The sequence below is a fragment of the Leptidea sinapis genome, chromosome 1 (genome assembly GCF_905404315.1).
Source record: "Leptidea sinapis chromosome 1, ilLepSina1.1, whole genome shotgun sequence".
Taxonomy (NCBI): Eukaryota; Metazoa; Arthropoda; class Insecta; order Lepidoptera; family Pieridae; genus Leptidea; species Leptidea sinapis.
This window is the reverse complement of record NC_066265.1, coordinates 31,661,845-31,682,526: the sequence shown is the minus strand read 5'-3', so window position 1 is coordinate 31,682,526 and position 20,682 is coordinate 31,661,845. Positions and strand designations below refer to the sequence as shown.

The 20,682-nt window shown below is 35.5% G+C and overlaps 1 protein-coding gene across 1 annotated transcript in view; it reads right to left on the bottom strand.

The window, feature by feature from the left end:
* The window catches only part of LOC126969783 (uncharacterized), a 242,924-nt gene that overhangs the window by 23,611 nt on the left and 198,631 nt on the right, over window positions 1–20,682 (bottom strand). Inside the window, exon 3 of the mRNA XM_050815722.1 lies at window positions 6,581–6,671. Within this exon, the coding sequence (XP_050671679.1) occupies window positions 6,581–6,670 (90 nt within the window). The 5' untranslated portion in view covers window position 6,671. The remainder of the gene's footprint in view (window positions 1–6,580; window positions 6,672–20,682) is intronic.

The window sequence follows — 20,682 nt, the reverse complement described above, 5'->3', positions numbered from 1 at the left end:
TGTTTCTATTGATAGACTTGAAAGAAAAGAGAAATTGTTTTTTTTTATTACAAACACTGTGCAGATTAGCACATATATTTATAGTTTTTAAACCAGTTAAAATCTTGTTTTCTCTATCTATATTAGCACCTGCTTTTTCGTGTATATATATTATATACTGAACTTATAGCGTAAGAAAAATATGTTTTAATATTAAAATAGGAAACACTTTTATTTCTTAATTTAAATAAAAAGTTGGACTTAAGATAACAATGGATTTTTTAAGACGTATTAAGATTTTAATACGAGCTGCTTTTTGTTATTTATTTATTGAAGTCTCTGAAACAAATACAAGATAATTCTATGCGAAATGACTATTTTTGGCTTCAGTGATGGCCTTTTAATCTGTTTGGCCACGAATCTCATTTACGCACAGTTTCCATGGGATATTAAGTCATTGCTTTAAAAAGTATAATATATTGACACTTTTACACCAACTCTCTTGCCAATACTACAATATGCTCAATACGATATACTTTCTTAAACATACATAAATACATATAAACATCCATGACTCGGACACAAGCATCCATATTCATCATATAAATGTTTCCACCTACCGGGATTCCGGGACCTCTTACACATCACTAACAGCCTTTTATTTCTGACAGCACGCAGACGCTTAAATCTTTTAAGGTATTAAACAGGATGTGTTGATATATGTATTGATCGTACGATAATAATATACGAAAGGCATAAAAGGCATTTATTTTCTCAAAATAGATTCCTTTAGAATTCTTTTTGATGACATTTCTAATATACTAGTCACTACTACCGCTTCGGAAACAAATGGCGCTCAGAGACAGAAGAAGCGACGCAAGAAACTCTCCCAGTATTTTTTTTGCGCTCTTTTTAATCAAATATACAATATTGTACTGTCAATTCTATATGAACGAAAAGTAAATGATGGCAATGGTACGGAACCCACTTTCAATGCTCTTTTTATCCCTTTCCATTATTGAGATTTATTGGTAATCTCGAAAAATGTTTGTGAAATGGCAGGCAATGATCAAAGTCTCAAATATAATAAACGCGTTCTAAATTTGATTTTCAAAAAATAGAATTGAGATGTTTTTAAGTTGTCACAATAGTTATGGCCAGACTTGTACTGGAAACCCAAGCGCTGGCAGCTATTTCGGTCAATGGATCAGCCTAGCTATCCAACGCGGAAATGCTGCCAGTATTCTTGGTACACTTCCACGTAATGATAGTTTTAAGATATATATCTGCCTTTTACAGACTTGTTAGATTTTTTTTTATTAAAAATATAAAATGCAATTGCAAAGGGAAACTACATACTCTTTCATTTCTACTTTAAGAAAAGAAATTTTTATCTATTTCGAGCTCTCAGTTTTTTTTCAAAGCAATGTCAGATACCCGTATATTTGCCCGCTTCGATACTGTTTGTGATAAACATATATTAGGTAGCTAATTAATTAACTGTTGGTGAAGGCTGATTATGCATACTAAGGACAACGTTCGAGCAACCATTTTGCTTAAGATTATTCTAGTCTAGTCACTAGATTACTTCCAGCTTATTTACAGATATATATTAACAAAACAGAATTACCATTCAAGTTAATATTCAAAGAGTGATTTTTATATCACTTATTGATGTGAGAATCCATAAGTGTGTATTACTTTCTGAATCCTAATTTATTTGCATTTTGAGATTAGTTAAAAGCATTCCTAAAGTTATGAATAGAGAAATATTAAATATCATATGTCTATGTATTTTCATGTTCTACAGCGTGGATCTTCAATAGCAACAATGAACGGATAGAACTATTCATCTGTTAATTAAAATAATTAAAATAAATTCAAAAATAAAAATACATATCCATATACAATTCACCTAAATAAATAAAATTTTCATAATATTATTTCGGAACGACTTGTAAGTAATCTAGTAGTCGCGCGCTAGCGTAGGCACTGACACCTACTCTGTGCCTACGTGACTCAAGCCGCGCCGCGCCGTAGCCATTCAGATCTCGTAGGTTAGTACCGCCTACGTAAGATTGATTCAATTATTATTTTTTAAATGCATAATTTGTTTGTTTGAAATTAAGTTATTTACTTTTATTTTTACATTTAACACCAGGTTATATTTACTAAGAGTAATTAACCAACTGTCATAATTTTATCTGTCATCTATAAGCTAGTATAGACGACCTAGTATAGGACGATAGTATATATTCTAAGTCTATGATTGACCACCAATGAATAACGAGCCTTTAAGGTACGTACTTTTTTGCAGGAACCCATATCAAATCACCCTGGCGGAAAAGACTAAATACTAGAAAGAACTTTATAAAAACTATTTAATAATAAGAACTTCTTCTCTATTTGATTTTTTTTGATGAAAATAAGTGACGAGACGATCAGGACGTTCAGTTGATGGTAATTGATACCCCCTGCCCATTACAATGCAGTGCCACTCAAGATTCTTGAAAAACACAAAAATTCTGAGCGGCCTTACAATTGCGCTTGTCACATTAGATGTTTAGTCTCATTTGTCCAGTAATTTCACTAGCTGCGGCGCCCTTCAGACCGATACAAATACAATAATGTTTACACATTACGGCATTAATAGGCGCCGTTGTGGTACCCATAGTCTAGCCGGCATCCTGTGCAAAGGAGGTAAAAGGTCACACTGGTAAAATAATTGGAATCTTATATAGATTTCACCTATAAGTGTTTTAATAAAGATGTAACCTAAGAATGACACGATCTAATTATAAACATACCAAATGCACAGCATGTATAAATGACAATTGCTTATTATTTTATAAATCAAATGAGGAACCATACATACAATTATTCTAAAAATTGTAACCACAAACAAATTAAAACCGTACTTTTTACATCTGCTTGGAAAACCCCCTAAGTTTGAACGTATATCTAAATTAGTGCTTCCCTTAAAAGGTATAAAATATAGGAAGGAAGCAGTGGGGAGATTCAATATTCATGAAAATAATATATCAATATAAAAGGAAGCCCCGTCTTGGAGACTGACAATACAAAAATGTTTAGAGGATATTAAAATACGTACAATAGCATCAGGTAGGGAGGAAGGAGCCGGCTGTCGTGCAATGATTATTGGAGGGGAGCCATTGGCTATTGTCACCAATATGTAGATATTTGAATATATTCTAACTTAAATTGACTAGCTGTTACCCGCGAGTTCGTTCGTTTTTGTCAGGGTAACTATATTAGTTGGTGTTCCGCTGCTGTCACATACATATACAAAACAATCATATATATCTCTCATCGTTAAGGCAGCGATCGTCAGAAACGTTTTCGTACGACCGTTTTTTCTCTGAGTCTCTTTGCAAATCCGACTACCACGAAAGTCTTTTAATTTTTAGGGTTCCGCACGATAACTTTATAAGATCACTTTGTTGTCCATCTGTCTGTCTGTCAAGATCCTTTATTTCGGGAACGAGTGGAGTTGATATTAAAGTGATATAATACATATTCAGGTCTATGGTCTCTTGAAGCTTTAAATAAATCAAACTTCTGAATTAACGTAAAATAAGATACGTTCGTTTTTTTATGAAAATAAGGGACGAGACGATCAGGATGTTCAGTTGATAGTAATACCCCTTGCCCATTACAATGGAGTGCCGCTCAAGATTCTTGAAAAACACAAAAATTCTGAGCGGCACTACAATTCCGCTCGTCACATTAGATGTTTAGTCTCACTTGTCCAGTAATTTCACAAGCTGCAGCGCCCTTCAGACCGAAATACAATAAAGTTTACACATTTCTGCTTCCAGGCAGTAATAGGCGCCATTGTGGTACCCATAGTCTAGCCGGCATCCTGTGCAAAGGAGGTAAAAGGTCACACTGGTAAAAGAATTTGAATCCTATATAGATTTCACCTATAAGTGTTTTAAAAGAGATGTAACCTAAGAATGACACGATCTTATTATGCAAAACACATACCTAAATGCACAGCATGCAAAAATCACAATTAATTTTGATTTTATAAATTAAATGAGAAACCATAAATACCATAATTCTAAAAATTGTAACCACAAACAAATTAAAACCGTACTTTTTACATCTGCTTGGAAAACCCCCTAAGTTTGAACGTATATCTAATTTAGTGCTTCCCTTAAAAGGTATAAAATATAGGAAGGAAGCATTGGGGAGATTCAATATTCATGAAAATAATATATCAATATAAAAGGAAGCCCCGTCTTGGAGACTGACAATACAAAAATGTTTAGAGGATATTAAAATACGTACAATAGCATCAGGTAGGGAGGAAGGAGACGGCTGTCGTGCAATGATTATTGGAGGGGAGCCATTGGCTATTGTCACCAATATGTAGATATTTGAATATATTCTAACTTAAATTGACTAGCTGTTACCCGCGAGTTCGTTCGTTTTTATCAGGGTAACTATATTAGTTGGTGTTCCGCTGCTGTCACATACATATACAAAACAATCATATATATCTCTCATCGTTAAGGCAGCGATCGTCAGAAACGTTTTCGTACGACCGTTTTTTCTCTGAGTCTCTTTGCAAATCCGACTACCACGAAAGTCTTTTAATTTTTAGGGTTCCGCACGATAACTTTATAAGATCACTTTGTTGTCCATCTGTCTGTCTGTCAAGATCCTTTATTTCGGGAACGAGTGGAGTTGATATTAAAGTGATATAATACATATTCAGGTCTATGGTCTCTTGAAGCTTTAAATAAATCAAACTTCTGAATTAACGTAAAATAAGATACGTTCGTTTTTTTATGAAAATAAGGGACGAGACGAGCAGGACGTTCAGTTAATGGTAATTGATACGCGCTGCCCATTACAATGCAGTGCCGCTCAGCATTCTTGAAAAACCCAAAAAATTCTGTGCGGCACTACAACTGCGCTCGTCACTTTGTGACATAAGATGTTAAGTCTCACCTGCCCTGTAATTTCACTAGCTACGGCGCCTTTCAGACTGAAACACAGTAATGCTTACACATTACTGCTTCACGGCAGAAATAGGCGCCGTTGTGCTACCCATAATCTAGCCGGCATCCTGTGCAAAGAAGCCTCCCACGTTTATGCCGCATTTTAAATCATACATAAATCGGGTAAAGGAACGGTGGTCCAAGTTTTGAATAGCGTTAACAGTATCGTATGCGGTATCGTATTATCTTTCATAGCTTGAGGAATGAGATCCGTAGATACGGATGAATTCGAAACTGAAGGGGCAGTGGCCAGGGGACATAGCTCGAAGTACAGATAGCCGTTGCAGCAGTGAAGTCCTTGAATAATGACCACTTACCGGGAGAAACAGTGTTGGTAGACACCACAATATGAACCGATGACCGGGTTAAGATTGCCGGAATAAGTTAGATTATGGCAGCGAGAGCCGATCGTCGTGGAGATCTTTGGGTAAGGCCTTTGTCCAGAAGTGGACGTCTTTCGGGTAAAGTGATGATGATAATTACTTCTAAGCAACAACCGCTGCGCGCGAAAAGAATTTTTCATACTTGTGTCGTGTGTCTGCACATACCGTTTATTCTATTAGACAAACAATGAATATTCAAATGATTAACTTAATTAAAATTGTATTTCCGGAGTACTCTCAATGTCTATTATTATCCTACACAACTAATCTACCAAACCACTTATAAGAAAAACGGCCATACCACTAATTACGCAAAAACATCTCCCCTTTCAAACACACTCCGCTGTTAATAATCCCTCAAAGAACGTCCAGCAACGAATGGACCACACAAATTGAACTTTCACCTCCCCCGGTATACTTCCAATATGGTACACTCAAGGGGGAGCGTAATAAATTTGTAAGCTCAAGTTATTCTGGTGGGCCTGGTACTTTCGCAAATTAATTCCTCTATCTACAGGGGCAGATATAATCCTAAAATGATCGCCTGTCCCCTAGCAGTGCGGTAAATGCTCTTTAATGTCACTAAATGGTAAGAAGGCTGTTTACTTATCAATATTGCACAGTTTTATTCCCAATTAATAATCATATTTATATATGATTTAAAAGTTTATTCGCTAAAATAATAAAGAAATATTTAGTACACTCCCAGGTAGCGGAAAATCCTTTCAGTCACGACTCGTAATCTTAATTTAAAAAGAAGTGGACGCTATTACAGTATTTATTTGATTCAGCACATAATTCTCTGTATAGAACAGGAAAAGTAGAAAACATTTAAAATATAGGTCACAAAACTTTTCTTGCTCGTGCCCTGCTATGTTATATGGTTATTCTTGACTTATCATGTCTCTTTGTGGTTTAATGTGTGTAGGTAATACTTAAAGAAATAACTGAAATGTTATTCGCGTCAAATCATCGAGTTTTAATAAATTACTGGAACAAATTTAGACTCTTCACATACCTATTTGACACAGTGTCTCTAACAAAGCGTCTTAAAAATGAATTCATTTTAAATGAATGGTTGCCGAGAAACAACTGCTAGTTGGAATCAACCGTTTAATACATTTTTGAATCACCAAGTAACATTTTTTCAATATTATCGACAAGAATGATATCTGTAACTAAACTCACCTCAAGGGCTGATGATAGTGTAAGTTTCTCCTGCTTTAGAGTTTCCACTCGACTTTTGTATTGCAGCATCGAGCGCACCGTCTCCTCCATTCTGGAATACAATAATTGTATTAAGGCACAAATACAAAATTAAGTCCATATATTTGTCGACATCGGGTGTATGTTGTATTCATTTGGTTCACTTCAGTAAAGCGTATTATTTGCAAGGACTTTATGCTGTTGTGATTAGTTATCACTATTGAAATAAATCAAGCCATCAGTGGAGTCAACTTTTACCAGTTTTTACACATCTTAGCACAAGTTGCAGAATACCCATCGATTCAGTACCAGAGCGGGGCCTTTACTATCGTGAAGCAGTAGTTTCCAAATACTGTTTGCTTTTTGGTTTGAAGGGATTACTGGGCTAATGAGACTTTGCATCTTACCTCGCAAAGTGACGAGCGAATCGCAGTGCCGTTGTAATGATCAGAGTGTAGTGATACACCAAATATTTCTACTTTTTCTCAAAAAAAAAAAATAATGTTGATTTAATTGTAATTTACGAGATGATATATATCACGTCCCACTTCTGATAATATAAAAGATGTTTTGAATTAATATAAATATTATGGAGACTCGAAAATAAAATCTGATAACATGGCTTAAAGCATTAATGAAGTCCCCAAACAAATACAACGCTACCCTTAAATTTTCACCAAAGTTTACACAATTTATCAAAGTGAAAAGGTGCATCATTCAGCTATATAAAAACGAAATTAACAAAAGGACTTCTAATGAGTGTCACTTGAAAGTCAACAAAAGTCGTTGTGTAGATTCCCTTCATAATAACTCCGTAATCCGCCGTGATAAACGTAATAAGCCCTTGAAAACAAACGAAAAGCGGACGATCTTTTAAATCGTCCTTCATTACAACTGTGGATCAAGGCGCTGGCGTAATCTTAGATTTGCATATTCCGAGAGAAATGAGATGAAGTCTGTGACTGAGAAAAATAAAGTTTTATGTTACTATCATTTGATCGGCAACATTTCGTAGATTGATAAAGTTCTGTATACAGAAGAAGAAAGAATTAGCAAAAACTATTATATACATGGTAGAACTAAATGTAATGAAATATGTATACCGTGATTTACATCCATTTTACCTTCCAATGTAAATTAATACGTATCGATTAAAATAAAAATCTCTTTCGATCAAAACAATCATTGATATACCAACGTTTCGCAGAATAGTAATTTGTTAAAATATAGCTATTTCAAAGAAATTAATACCAATAATAGGTCGTAAATCTTTATTATATAGCTGATCTCATTTAATTAAAGGTTCATTCCATAATAGTAACAAAAACGGTTTATTGAATAAAGATTTTAGGAAGTAGCCTGGATATTTCCCTCGTAAAAAACGAAATTATATTTTCACAGATGCAAAATCATAATTCAGCAAGCCCGGCCGGTCTCGAGATGAACAGAATGAATTAACTTTTCCAATAACTCCGAATGGAATACCTCGCCTCACCAGCTACATTTCTGCCTCTCTCCCTATTCTATAACTCGCAAATCGCGCTGATCCTTTTTTGAAATTCTGACAAGTTGCGTGCGAACATTATTTATCTGTTGAATATTTGACAATGGATAATGACAGAAGTAAAGAAGAGACAGCACTTATAGGAAATTGTAATTTATTGAGACTGAGATTTTCAGGTAAAATTATTCCTTTACGGAGTGAACGTATATTTTAGTATGTATATTGATTTCTTATATTATATTATAATTCAATTCTTTTTCTAATAGCAATATAAAGTTTTAATAAAGATTAAATCGCCGTTGTTTAATCAAAATATTAGAATGATTTTGCGGCGATGATGTACGATTTAATAACCCTCTGTCCAATGTTTGCCTTTTTCAACAATCCTAAGCGGCACTGCATTGTAATGTGCAGGGCGTATCAATTACCCTCTGCTGAACGTCCTGCTCGTCTCGTCTCTTATTGTCATTTTCATAAAAAAAACTATGTTAATTTTTCAGTCAATAAAAATTTATATTTAGCCTAAATGTACTGGAAATTAGGTTTCATATGTGTTTTGTATATATTTCATTATTTTTTTTTGTAGAAGATATCGTCGTGGAAGAATTTGTTCTTCTGTTGTTTTTATCATTATTATTATTTAATTTATTTAGAGCATTGGTAACAAGAACATCAGCTCAAAATAAAATACATCCATCAAAATATTTTAAAACACTTTTCAATTTACCCATTAGGGATTATTTTCGGAAAATCAAATATGACCATATTGGTTAGTCCTCCATTTTACACCTTTGAAGTTTTAGGTATACTCTTCTGTAACTACGATGCATTCTCGCAGCTGTCATATTTTTATACTAAAGTTATCAAATAAATAATACTACTGTCGAAGTTATATAAACAAAAAAAAATATTAATTATTACTAGGACCGAAAGAGTTAACGAACATTCACAAAGGAATACTTTAATTACAAAAAACACTGATTATATTTTTACCAGTGGGAGGCTCCTTTCCACAGGATGCCGGCTAGATTATGGGTACCACAACGGCGCCTATTTCTACCGTGAAGCAGTAATGTGTAAACATAATTGTGTTTCGGTCTGAAGGGCGCCGTAGCTAGTGAAATTACTGGGCAAATGAGACTTAACATCGTATGTCTGAAGGTGATAAGCGCAATTGTAGTGCCGCTCAGAATTTGTGAGTTTCTCAAGAATTCTGTGCGGTATTGCATTGTTATGGGCAAGGCGTATCAATTACCATCACCTGAACGTCCTGCTCTTAACGTCTCGTCCCTTACTGTCATAAAAAATATCTTTAATGTCTGTTGGCCAAAAGCCGCCTCTAATTCTCTACTGAGTTTATTTGTCCGAAATATTACTAGGTATTACTAGAACTTTGGTATGGTGATAAGCTTTAGCATATAACTTTCACTTAGCTCTTTTCTCGTATTTCCCTCGCGGAAAATCAAGTAAACAAATGCGTTATGAGCCGGCTCGATCGCCCAAGTTCGGGCGTCCGCGGGCTTATTACGAATAATTTAATGTTTTTTTTCGTTGAAGGCTTTTTTGTACGACTTTACTGCTGCCAGTCACGATAGTATATCGACCGGAGTGGCCTGCTTGCAATGTTTTTGACGATTTGCTGCGTCATTGAGCGCGTGGGCTGAGTTACGAGCTCGGCTTAAATTGGAACTCTTGGTAGTCTGGTTTAAGTGTCATAAGAGTATTATGTTTAGAATAGATTTCAAGATTTAAAGGGTGCTGCGGTGAATTGCATCAATTAGTATGATTATTAGACTATCTCGTAGAAATCTAGTTATCTAGATTTCTACGATACTTATGTACTCGTATGTAATTGAAATGGTATAAGTGTTAATTCCATGCGTCTATATTTGTTCTGGAGATAAATTTTGTTACAACTTAAGTAAGAACTATAAAAAAAATATTCGAATTTGGAACGCGTTTCTTATGTTAAAAATTTCGATTATTTTATACTATTTCACATGTTTTTTTCAAGGTTTATTATTTAATCATAATAATGGAATGCGGTGTTAAAGGCAACACAATTGCAGTGATTGCCTTGTACAAAGTGGATGGAGCCGTCGTTTACTTTCAACACACAACAAAGTATTTATTATTGATATAGAGATTATATCATATTATTGATATACCAACACATACTCTTCTGAACACCATTAAAGATCGGGGTGGCCGCGTGATGTTAGAATTCAAAGGCAGTTTTTTATGGACGAGAGTAAATTCACTTGCAACACGAGAGGAATCACAGGAGCGTTGCCGGTCCTTAAAAAAAGTGTACGCTCTTTTTATGAACCCATGTCGTAACATCTGGAAACACCGCAGAAGCAAGCTGATTGATTCCACATCTTGGTCGTACGTGGAAGTTCCTTGAAAATCGGACTGTGGAGGACCGCCACACATCCGGATGTTGCGGATAATATCCTAATTTGTGGCGTGTCGTGCGAAGATGGAATTCGCCGGAATCAGGTGAACAGGCTCTTCGGAACACTCCTCCTGATAAATTCGCTGGAAGAAGCGACTTCCCTACGCAACCCCAGTGATCTAGCTATTCACAGTTAATAATATTTTCCGCAATCCTATTCTCGAAAAAGTATCGCAAGAAATGAAGGTCCCTGCTAAGATTTTTTTGCAAATCATCAAAGAACGGTTGGTCTAAAGCTTGGTGCTATTGTTGTTATACAGGACATGTCATAAATCATTCCCTACTGTTTAGGCGTACCTACAGAAAAGTACAGGAATATCGTTTTGACATGAAAAGCTTATCAGATTTGAAGAACACTACAAGAGTACCAGTGTGAGGCTCCTTTGCGCAGGATGCCGGCTAGTTTATGGGTACCACAACGGCGCCTATTTCTGCCGTGAAACAGTAATATGTAAACATTAATGTGTTTTGGTCTGAAGGGCGCAGTAGCTAGTGAAAATACTGGGCAAAGGAGACTTAACATCTTATGTGTCAAGGAGACGAGCGTAATTGTAGTGCCGCTCAGAGATTTTGGGTTTTCCAAGAATCCTGATCGGCACTGCACTGTTATGGGCAGGGCGTATCGATTACCATCACCTGAACGTCCTGTTCATTTCGTCCCTTATTGTTATAAAAAAATTCAATACCAACAAAACAAAAAGCTCGACGGGCTTAAGTTTTCAGAATTAATTTAAGGGCTGAACATTCGATTCACCAAACCAAGAATATCATCATGAACAAACCATTGTCCACGTTTGTATATAAATTAACATTTAAATAAAGCAAACTTGTGCAAGTTTAGTCAGGTAGCGGTCATATATTTCAGACGAAGCCAAGTCTAAATTATAATGAGATGTGTATGCTGGGTGGCTGCCTGGCAACACCGGTTGTCTATGGTCCACGTATCGCCGCGTCCCCTCGCGACAAATTGCCACACAGCTGACCCCTGCCCCCAGATGAGTACCAACATAAATCTTACCTATAAAACCGTCCCGCACATTCGAATTTGTATGGGGGTTTTATGAAAATCACTCTGTGTCTAATGGTGAATATTAATTTTTAGAAATTGTAAATGTTTACCAGAAGTTTTTGTAAGCTATGTTGAGTTCAAGCGAAATAACACATACAATAATGGATGGGGCTATACACATTATATTATATTTTGAGATAAAATATTGCAATGTGTTGTACCCTTTTCAAGACTTAAAATAAATTCTGAAAGTATAGTTTAATGTTTTTTACGTTAAGAAAATATAGTTTAAAAGAAAAACAAATATTCGCTAAAATGTAAATATTATTATCACAGAACTCTTCACATTAACATACATTTCAGAGAGCTCTTTTTAATAACTATAATTAATTTATATTAGTATCTAAACTAGTGTATCGTATTTTGAACTAAAAGGATTCGTTTCATCTTATATCCCAGTTGCCAGGCTAATAAGACCAAAACATTGCATTTCATTGTTATCCGTTCTTGAAGTGGGTGAAATTGACGTTCAACTATTCCGTTGTGTACAAGCGAAACTAGCGCGTAATCTAATCTATATTTAGCGCGTATAAAAACATTAAGACTAACATACATATTTTTGGAAATACGTTTATCACACATGGTGTATAAACCCAAATTCAGTCTGTTCAATTTAATTGAACCAATTGATACATTATTTCCTTATGTTCTCAATACTATGAAGTGTTGAATGAAACCGCTATCAGCTTATAACATACTAACAATATCCCCGGATATCCAAGCACCCGGGGCTGCCAACAACCTGTCTATAACACCTCGGCAATTTATTACATCGACAGAGAAACGATCCAACATACACTGTAATACATTATTATAATTATCAAGTATATACATAAATACATCTATGACATTGATAAACATTTCATTTCTTCCAAAATTGATGACGATGGATTCAAACCCACACTTCTCGGCATACGCCCCAGCGCTCTTACTAACAAGCCAATCACCTCCGAATGAAACATGATCCGTAAATCTTGGTTTGTTTGTTCAATTCACAGTTTCAACTTAACAGTTGATAACGTGCTCAACCCCAATATATTAAGAAGTTGGCCTTACGATGTCGCTCAAATGCTAGCTTAAAATCTAAGCAATTTGTGATTTCTAGGTTTCTAACCTTCACTTCTGGGATAAATTCTGGTACAAATTGAATTTGTATATTTAATCCTAGAAGTGACGCGGATTGGTAATAAACATATTAAGAAAATTAATAAAAACCATTGTAAATAGAAAAACGCATTATTTTCCATAAAAAATGAAACCCCGATCTTTTGCAATACACGCAATTTACCCCAACCCATGCATACGTAATGACTAATGATACCAATGAGTAATGCTTTCTGAATGACTTCATAATGATTCTTGTTTGACGTTCAGGTTGAGGTTATAAAATCTACCCCTGCTTTCCCTGCTTTCCCATCTTTAACATCGCACTAAACTAGAGTACGTCTTGCCATTGAGTCATGCATAGCAACTAAAGTACTAACTGCAAAATTTTAATAGAATTCCACATATTTGACCGAACCTAGAACTCAACTTACACTAATACTTTTTATCTATTCTAACAGTACAAACAGGAAAAAAATTTGTATTTTTGATTATATGTTTTTCGTTGCTAATGGCTAACTCAAAAACATTTTGAAAAATAAAAAAAAAACACAAGAAGAATGGTAGGTAATCATTGAGTAGCATTAGTCCTGGACTCCCAGGTACCAAACAGTAACGACCAATTTGCATGACGAGTGACGACAAAATGTGTCGACAATTTTTAATTATTTATTCTTATTTTTATTTAATTTTTAATTTAAATACGTTGTATTGGGTTTATATCTTTTAATAAAGACTATATTATTCAAATATATATAATTCAAATGCTGTAGTAATAAAAAGCATAAAAAGGCATAAATGGCATTTATTTTCTCAAAATTGATTCCTTTAGATTTCTTTTTGATGTCATTTTTAATAAAAATATACAATACTGTCATTGCTATTGCTATAAAATAATTATAATCTAGTCCGAGGCTGTTCGATCGCTTAGATATTCAGGTGTGGTGTAATAGGATTTACGACAGAGCCATTTTTTAATAAAACATTTAAATTTATTTGTAAATAGGTGAAACATCAGAGCCATCGTTGGTATATAGGGGGCAAAAAGGCATGAAGGTCACGTGATGCGATACGTAATGCAACCGCAACAGCAGCGTTTAAGAAATGCGTTGCCAGTCTTTAAGTTGGGAGTATTCTCTAAGCTTAAAGGTCCCTACGTCGGTTCGGGGTAACTGCAGCCGGAAATTGACTTCACAAAAAAAGCTGTGTGAGGAAAGAAGTCTATCGCAATATGCGCGGCAGTAGAATGCCATACGTCAACATGATGCGGATGGAATTTTCGTATTTGACGTAATGTGTGGAATTTGGCTGCTGGTGTCAATCTTAAAATTATAAAATTTTGTCTGAACGAAGACGGGGCTAATGACTATTTCTATTTAATTTTATTATAAGGGTAATCTGTTAGTCGAAATATAACTAATAGGAGTATTGTCAGCGAGCCATTGCTAAGTGGATGGCTGGATCTAAGGCTTTTGCGTAGAGACTCGCTTCATTTTGCATTAACCATAGTGAAGACCATCACTGAAGAGCTATTATACCTTTTCCGCACCATATTGGTGTGTAAGTTCAGACATAGATTAGCAAAGAAATTCCTTACGACCAAATTGTGGAATGAATCATAAGGTAAGCGCAACGATCTGGGCCCGCAACTATGATTCTAATGGTGTTGCTAGAATAGATGAGTGGAAGTGATCACTTAGTTTTGAGTGACTCTTACGCTCCTCTTCCGCACTCATTCACCGCAGGTACGCACCATTATCAGATAATCAGTACGATTTTGGATGATTATAACTGTAACGCTTATTTCGAATTTCACACCAAACACGATATAATCATAGAATTGTTAAGCAACTGCCGTGTACAGCGGGCCTTAATTGGGCTTTTCTCAACTTATATCAAAATAAATAATATCTTGTTTGGGCATGCGTGCCGGCAGGTGCTTTATAATCACGTGACCCTCGGGCTGACCTGACATCATACTCAGGGCCAGGCTCCGTAATTGGGTGTCGGAAACTTCTTATGTATGGCCCGCATTATCCGGAGTAGTTCTGGAGAAATATTCGTGTTTATATTGTAAACGCAGTGCTTTACAGGTTCTATAAATTAATGCTGTTAGTCAATACTTTTGAAATTACCTTGTTGAAAAAAAAAGCCAAAAACGGCTTTGAAAGGGTCTATAAGAACCTTTTGCAGCTAGTACTGCGATTATTGAATTTGTACGATCTGCAGGTACATGTCAAGACAAATATACAAACTTTATTAACCTAGTGGTTAGTGACCCTGTCTACTGAGCTAGAGGTCCCGGATTCGAATCCCGGTAGGTGCAAATATTTATGTATGTTTAAGTATGTGTATTGTATTAAATATATCGTTTTCTTGTACCCATAGTACAGGCTTTGCCTAGTTTGGGGCAATATAATTTGTGTAAAATTGTGTCAATATTATTATTATTATTATCAACATGAATTCAAAAATATCGTTCATATTATTAATATATAAAATACAGTGCCCGAAGTCTTGGTGTAATTTCATTTCAAATTGAAACATCAAAGAATGTTGGATAAGTTATCCAAGTGTTTTGAGTTTTCTTTAGTGTTAATTCCGCGCCAGACTTTGGCAAGTCAACATCTCCTGAGGATGCTTCGTGTAGAGGCGAAACACGCGTCGAATTGTTTAAGCACAAATATTGGCGGAATTAACACTAAAGAAAACTCGAAACACTTGTATAATTATAGATTTCCGCAAAGTAACGCCTATTTCAATAAATTAGTCTAAAACTTGTTTACGTGCTTGTATAGTTTGACATATTAAATCCATACTTGAATAATTTGTGGTTATTTTTTTGTATTTTGTAACTGATTAACAAATATATCAATGATTAACAACTACCCCATCTCACTTCTGAAATGTACGAAGTTGTCAAACGAAACCGTTTTTCTAAGCTTATATAATCGTATATTAAAAAAAACGCCCTTTAAAAAAAACATAGTTAAGGATTAAAAAAGGCCAAGTTGTCCCAGTTCTATTATTAAAAAGGAAAACAAAGGATATTAAGTTAACTCCTTCTATTCAAAGCTTTGTAACTTATTAAGAGCACAGTTTTCTAAGCAACGGTATCCTTTTGAAAGCAACTTTGCACTGCATAGAATAAGTAGGACTAAGAAAAACTACTATTTAAAAGAAAATGTCGTATTAGAGAAGGTAATAGAAACTTATATTAAAGTTGAATAGTCGAGGAGTTTCCACAATGGAACAATGCCATTTTTAGCAACGCTCTCAGTGAGGCCACTTGTTATTGGCCACTCAAATTGAATAGCAGGTTTAAGTCACACACTATAGCGGTTGAAGTAATATAAAAGATGGCGAAGAAAAACACAAAATGATATTGAAACTGTTATTTTATGGGTTTTTGCCAAAAATGTAAAAAAAATAATTTTTTTTTCAGATAGTTATAAAACTGAATGGCATAACTCGAGTAATAATAATATAGTTATGACTTATTAGAAATATTTTTACCATAGGGATTGTCACTCCCTATGGTAAAATATTTAATAACATAACATATTGCAACAACACTTGAAAACGCCACGCCATGAAGCTACATCAGTTCCTAAACGGACATGGGGAGAAGAACTGAAAAGAAACTCCGAGCCCATCTTTTAAATCATATAACAACTTACCTAATTAATATCTAATATATAAAATTCTCGTGTCATGGTGTTAAACTTTGAACTCCTACGAAACGGCTTGACCGATTCTCATGAAATTTTTAGTGCATACTGGGTAGGTCTGAGAATTGGACAACATTTATTTTTCATCCCCCTAAATGTTAATGGTGGTCCACACGAAATTTTGTTTTTAATTTTTTTGACATTTCTTTTTAAATTTGTTTGATTATGAGTCAGCATTAAAAAATACATACTTAAAATTTTCACCCATCTACGATCAACAGTTACTTTTGTATCGCGATTTTAATATCGGCAATGCAACGTTTTCTGGGTCAACTAGTTATATTATACAATTTTATTTAGCCTGCGCAGGTTGACACAAGAACCATGCATTTATTATCTCCTTACTAATCTACTATACTGTAGCAAACCTTCTTTGCAACAAGAGACAAAGTTATTATATTGAGCTACGCACGGACTGACTGACGGACTGACATACACCACTTACACAACCACAAACACACTCCACAAACAGACACAAACACAAACATACATGCACACTAACATTTACACTACTTACACACATACAAACATACATACATACAATCATAAACACATACACACACACTTACATACATTACACTAAACATCACCACACTCGCCGGCGAGTGTGTTCTTCTCATCTTTTCATCTTCATTTTCATTTTCATTCTCTCTCCTTCCCACAAGCACACAGCCGGTCTGAGGTTCGAGTCTCCTTAGGAGACGCCCCGCGACTGTTGTTGCGTAGTCTTTGCGGCCTCCACGGCCCACGTCCTACTTCGCTGTGAAAGCCAGGGCTGCTAACAGCACAGAGGAGGTTTTAGTCGGTATGGGGCGTCCGCTTACGCGGACACTCGAGTCCGACATATTACGCCCCGTTCCGGGGCGTAAATACGTAACAGTATTTCCTCCTCTCAAAAAAAAAAATATTGAGCTACATAAATTATGTAATACATACACATAATCGATGTAGCACATTTAAAATAAAGACATCCTGAAAGGATTTTTACTTCAATCTTTGGTAGTCGTTTAATAAGTACCTATCTATTAATAAGTTCTGATTATCTTAAAAATGGTGAACTAACAATCCAGTTTAAATTAATTTGAAATACTAATTGTCCTTTAGACGTTAATTTAACAGATAACAAGAGCAATCAGCTTATGACTTGGGCCAAAATCACAGTTTCTTATGTCCTCCTCTTTGAGCTGGCTCAGCATTAACAACGTCAAGTGTGGATCATTTAAGGGTATATAGGCCCCGGATCTTAAGTTCTCTCACATCTTATAACAATTGGGACAACCCACTTGAGGTTTTTCTCGGAAAATAATTTGGAGTCGTGATTGAGAAAAGGTAGCACTGAAAATATTATCATGGGCTTAATAATCGATTGTGTATCTTTGTGGTTTTATAGAAAAAAATCGAGATTTTAGTTCCTAGTGCGTATTCGAGAGCTTAAAGATCGGTAACGAATCTCTAGACCCCTGTTTTTTTTTTGTCAATATGGGAAGAGACGAGCAGGACTTTAAGCTGATGGTAATTTATACGCCCTGTCCATTACAATGTAGTGCCGCTCAGGATTCTTGAAAAACCCAAAAATTCTAAGCGTTACTACAACTGTGCTCGTCACCTTGAGATATAAGATCTTAAGTCTCATTTGTAATTTCACTAGCTACGGCGCCCTTCACTGCTTTACAGCAGAAATAGGCGTCGTTGTGGTACCCATAATCTAGCCGGCATCCTGTGCAAAGCAGCCTGCCACTGGTAACTGGTGTTGCGGATATTCATGGGTAGTTGCTGCACCTCTTTCTATCACGTAAGTCTCTTGCCGTTTATTGCATTGTTAAATTGTTGCTTATCTTAATGAATTTTTTATTGGCTAACAGACAGTTGCAATAAAATTTTATAGTATCAAACTTTAATTCTGCCTCATCATTCTCCTGCCACCGAATTCCACCTTCGCACGGCATGCCACAAATTAAGACACGAAGCGTGTACACTTTTCTAAAAGGCCCACAACGTTCCTAGTGTTGCCAGAGAGTGTGAGGCGGTGATCACTTAACATCAGGTGATTCTTATGCTCGTTTGTCCTCCTCTTCCATAAAAAAATTGACGTCATAATAACCAAGATATCTTATAAGTTACGAAGTTTTATTAAGGACACAAAGGCTCTCCTTCTCCACGACAATTCGTACTTTTCATTCATGAAAACCTTAAAGAATCCATATTTTCGAAGAAAGGAAAATCAACTTATCGCTAACAGTCAGAAACTGATCAAGCGTGCAGCAAATATAATTTGAGCCCCGACCGTCGGTTCTAACAATTTTCCATCAATAACTCTTATAAAACACTTGGAGACCAACCAGTCTGGTTCAGCAACAACCGTTTACAATGTAATTGATTTCGTTTCTCGTTTATTTTCAACACAAAAGTTGCCGCCATGTTTTGCCTCTTGGTATAAATTTTAAATAAAAATATTTCACATTTTTAATTCGAATCACCTATCACATAATAAATTCGGCTAAAAGTTATGCAACATATGTAATGTAATATTCATGTAATATTTTTATATTCAAACGTAAAGAACGCAAGTAACCAACCGACTAGCCACATTTCATATTTGTTAACCGATTCTATTAAAGATTAATTAGCATCCAGTTATTATGCCATTCGTCTAACAATTCCGAATTTGCATTGTATGGCAATAACTAGTGAAATTCCTGGAGTCATCACTTGTATATTTTACTAAAAAGAGGGCAAAAATGCTGGGAGAGTTTCAAACGCTGCTTTTTCTCTCTCAGAGCGCTAATTGTTTCCGAAAAGCGTTATTAATATCTAGTATATTAGAAATGACATCAAAAAGAATTCTAAAGGAATCAATTTTGAGACGCTGCATAATTGTAATCGCAGGACAAATCACTTACCATAAAAAAGCGAGTAGCGGTTATCTAGAGGGCAAAACCAAATTGGTTTCAAGAAGCTGGGCGCCATAAATAAAGCACGGCAATACTTCAAGGCCCACATTCTAGCGCTCTACAAAGCGTAGATCCGGCCACATATGGAGTAGTATTCCCTGGTCTGGTGCGCAGAGCAGTTAGAATTGTCAGGGACCCAGTGCTCTGTGAACGGCTGGATCATTTAGGGTTACTTAGAGATATCGCTTCATTGTGTGTCTTCTAGTATGACGTACTTTAATCATAGGGAGTGTTCGGAAGAGCTGTTTCACCTGAATCCTTACGCCGAATTCCACCTTCATACGACACGCCACAAATTAGGATATTATCCCTACCATCTGGATGTGTGGCGCTCCTCCACAGAGCGGTTTTCAAGGACCTTTCTTCCGCGTACTACAAAAATAGTGGAATGAGCATCCTTGTGCGGTGTTCCGGGACGATAAGACAAGAATACCTTCAAATGAAGCGCATACACGTGGTGTTCCAAGAAAATGTCGGCGGCGGCTATCACTTAACTAACTAAACTAAACACCAGGAGACTTGTACGCTCGTTTGTCCACCTTTTAAATAAAAAAAATTCCTTAATACCTTAGTAATCCATACAACATAATGGTCATAAATTGTTCTGTCGGTGTATCGATTACGCACATCTGTGTCGGATCGGTTTAATCGGTTCAATATCGGTGACTAACGCCACCTCGGACGGGGGAATCACCTCGATTAGTGTCGTAATATCCCGACCTAACGGCAGGGCCTTCACAAATAGGTACGATCTACTCCAATACACTATTACTTCCCTGATTATGAGCTATTTGAGAAAAGATTACCAGTGGTTGTAGATGATGTCATATATCCCTGCAAAGTCACTACATGACGAAAATTAAAAATGTTTATCGAGACGCCAAAGAGTATATAGAAACAAGGCGTTTTCTTTTATGTCCATATATGATAAAGTCCATATAAGAAAGAACATAATTTTAACAAGATTACCTAGTTCAGGCACAGTGTTAACTAGCATAGGAAGACTTATTCTTATTTTGTAATTTAATAATCTATTAATATATAAATTAAATTGAATTGAATTTTGAGCAATGCACGCACAATGCGAGTGTTAGACGTACCTTGTCACGCACACTAGAGTAATAAATCTGGCCTGTGTAGCAGTAAGAGCCTTTATCTTGACGATTTTTATTATAACTATTACTATAAATGTGTTTGCAATGTAAATTACAATATAAATATTATATAATATGCATTTATCCAAAACAATGTCTAATTCAATATTATT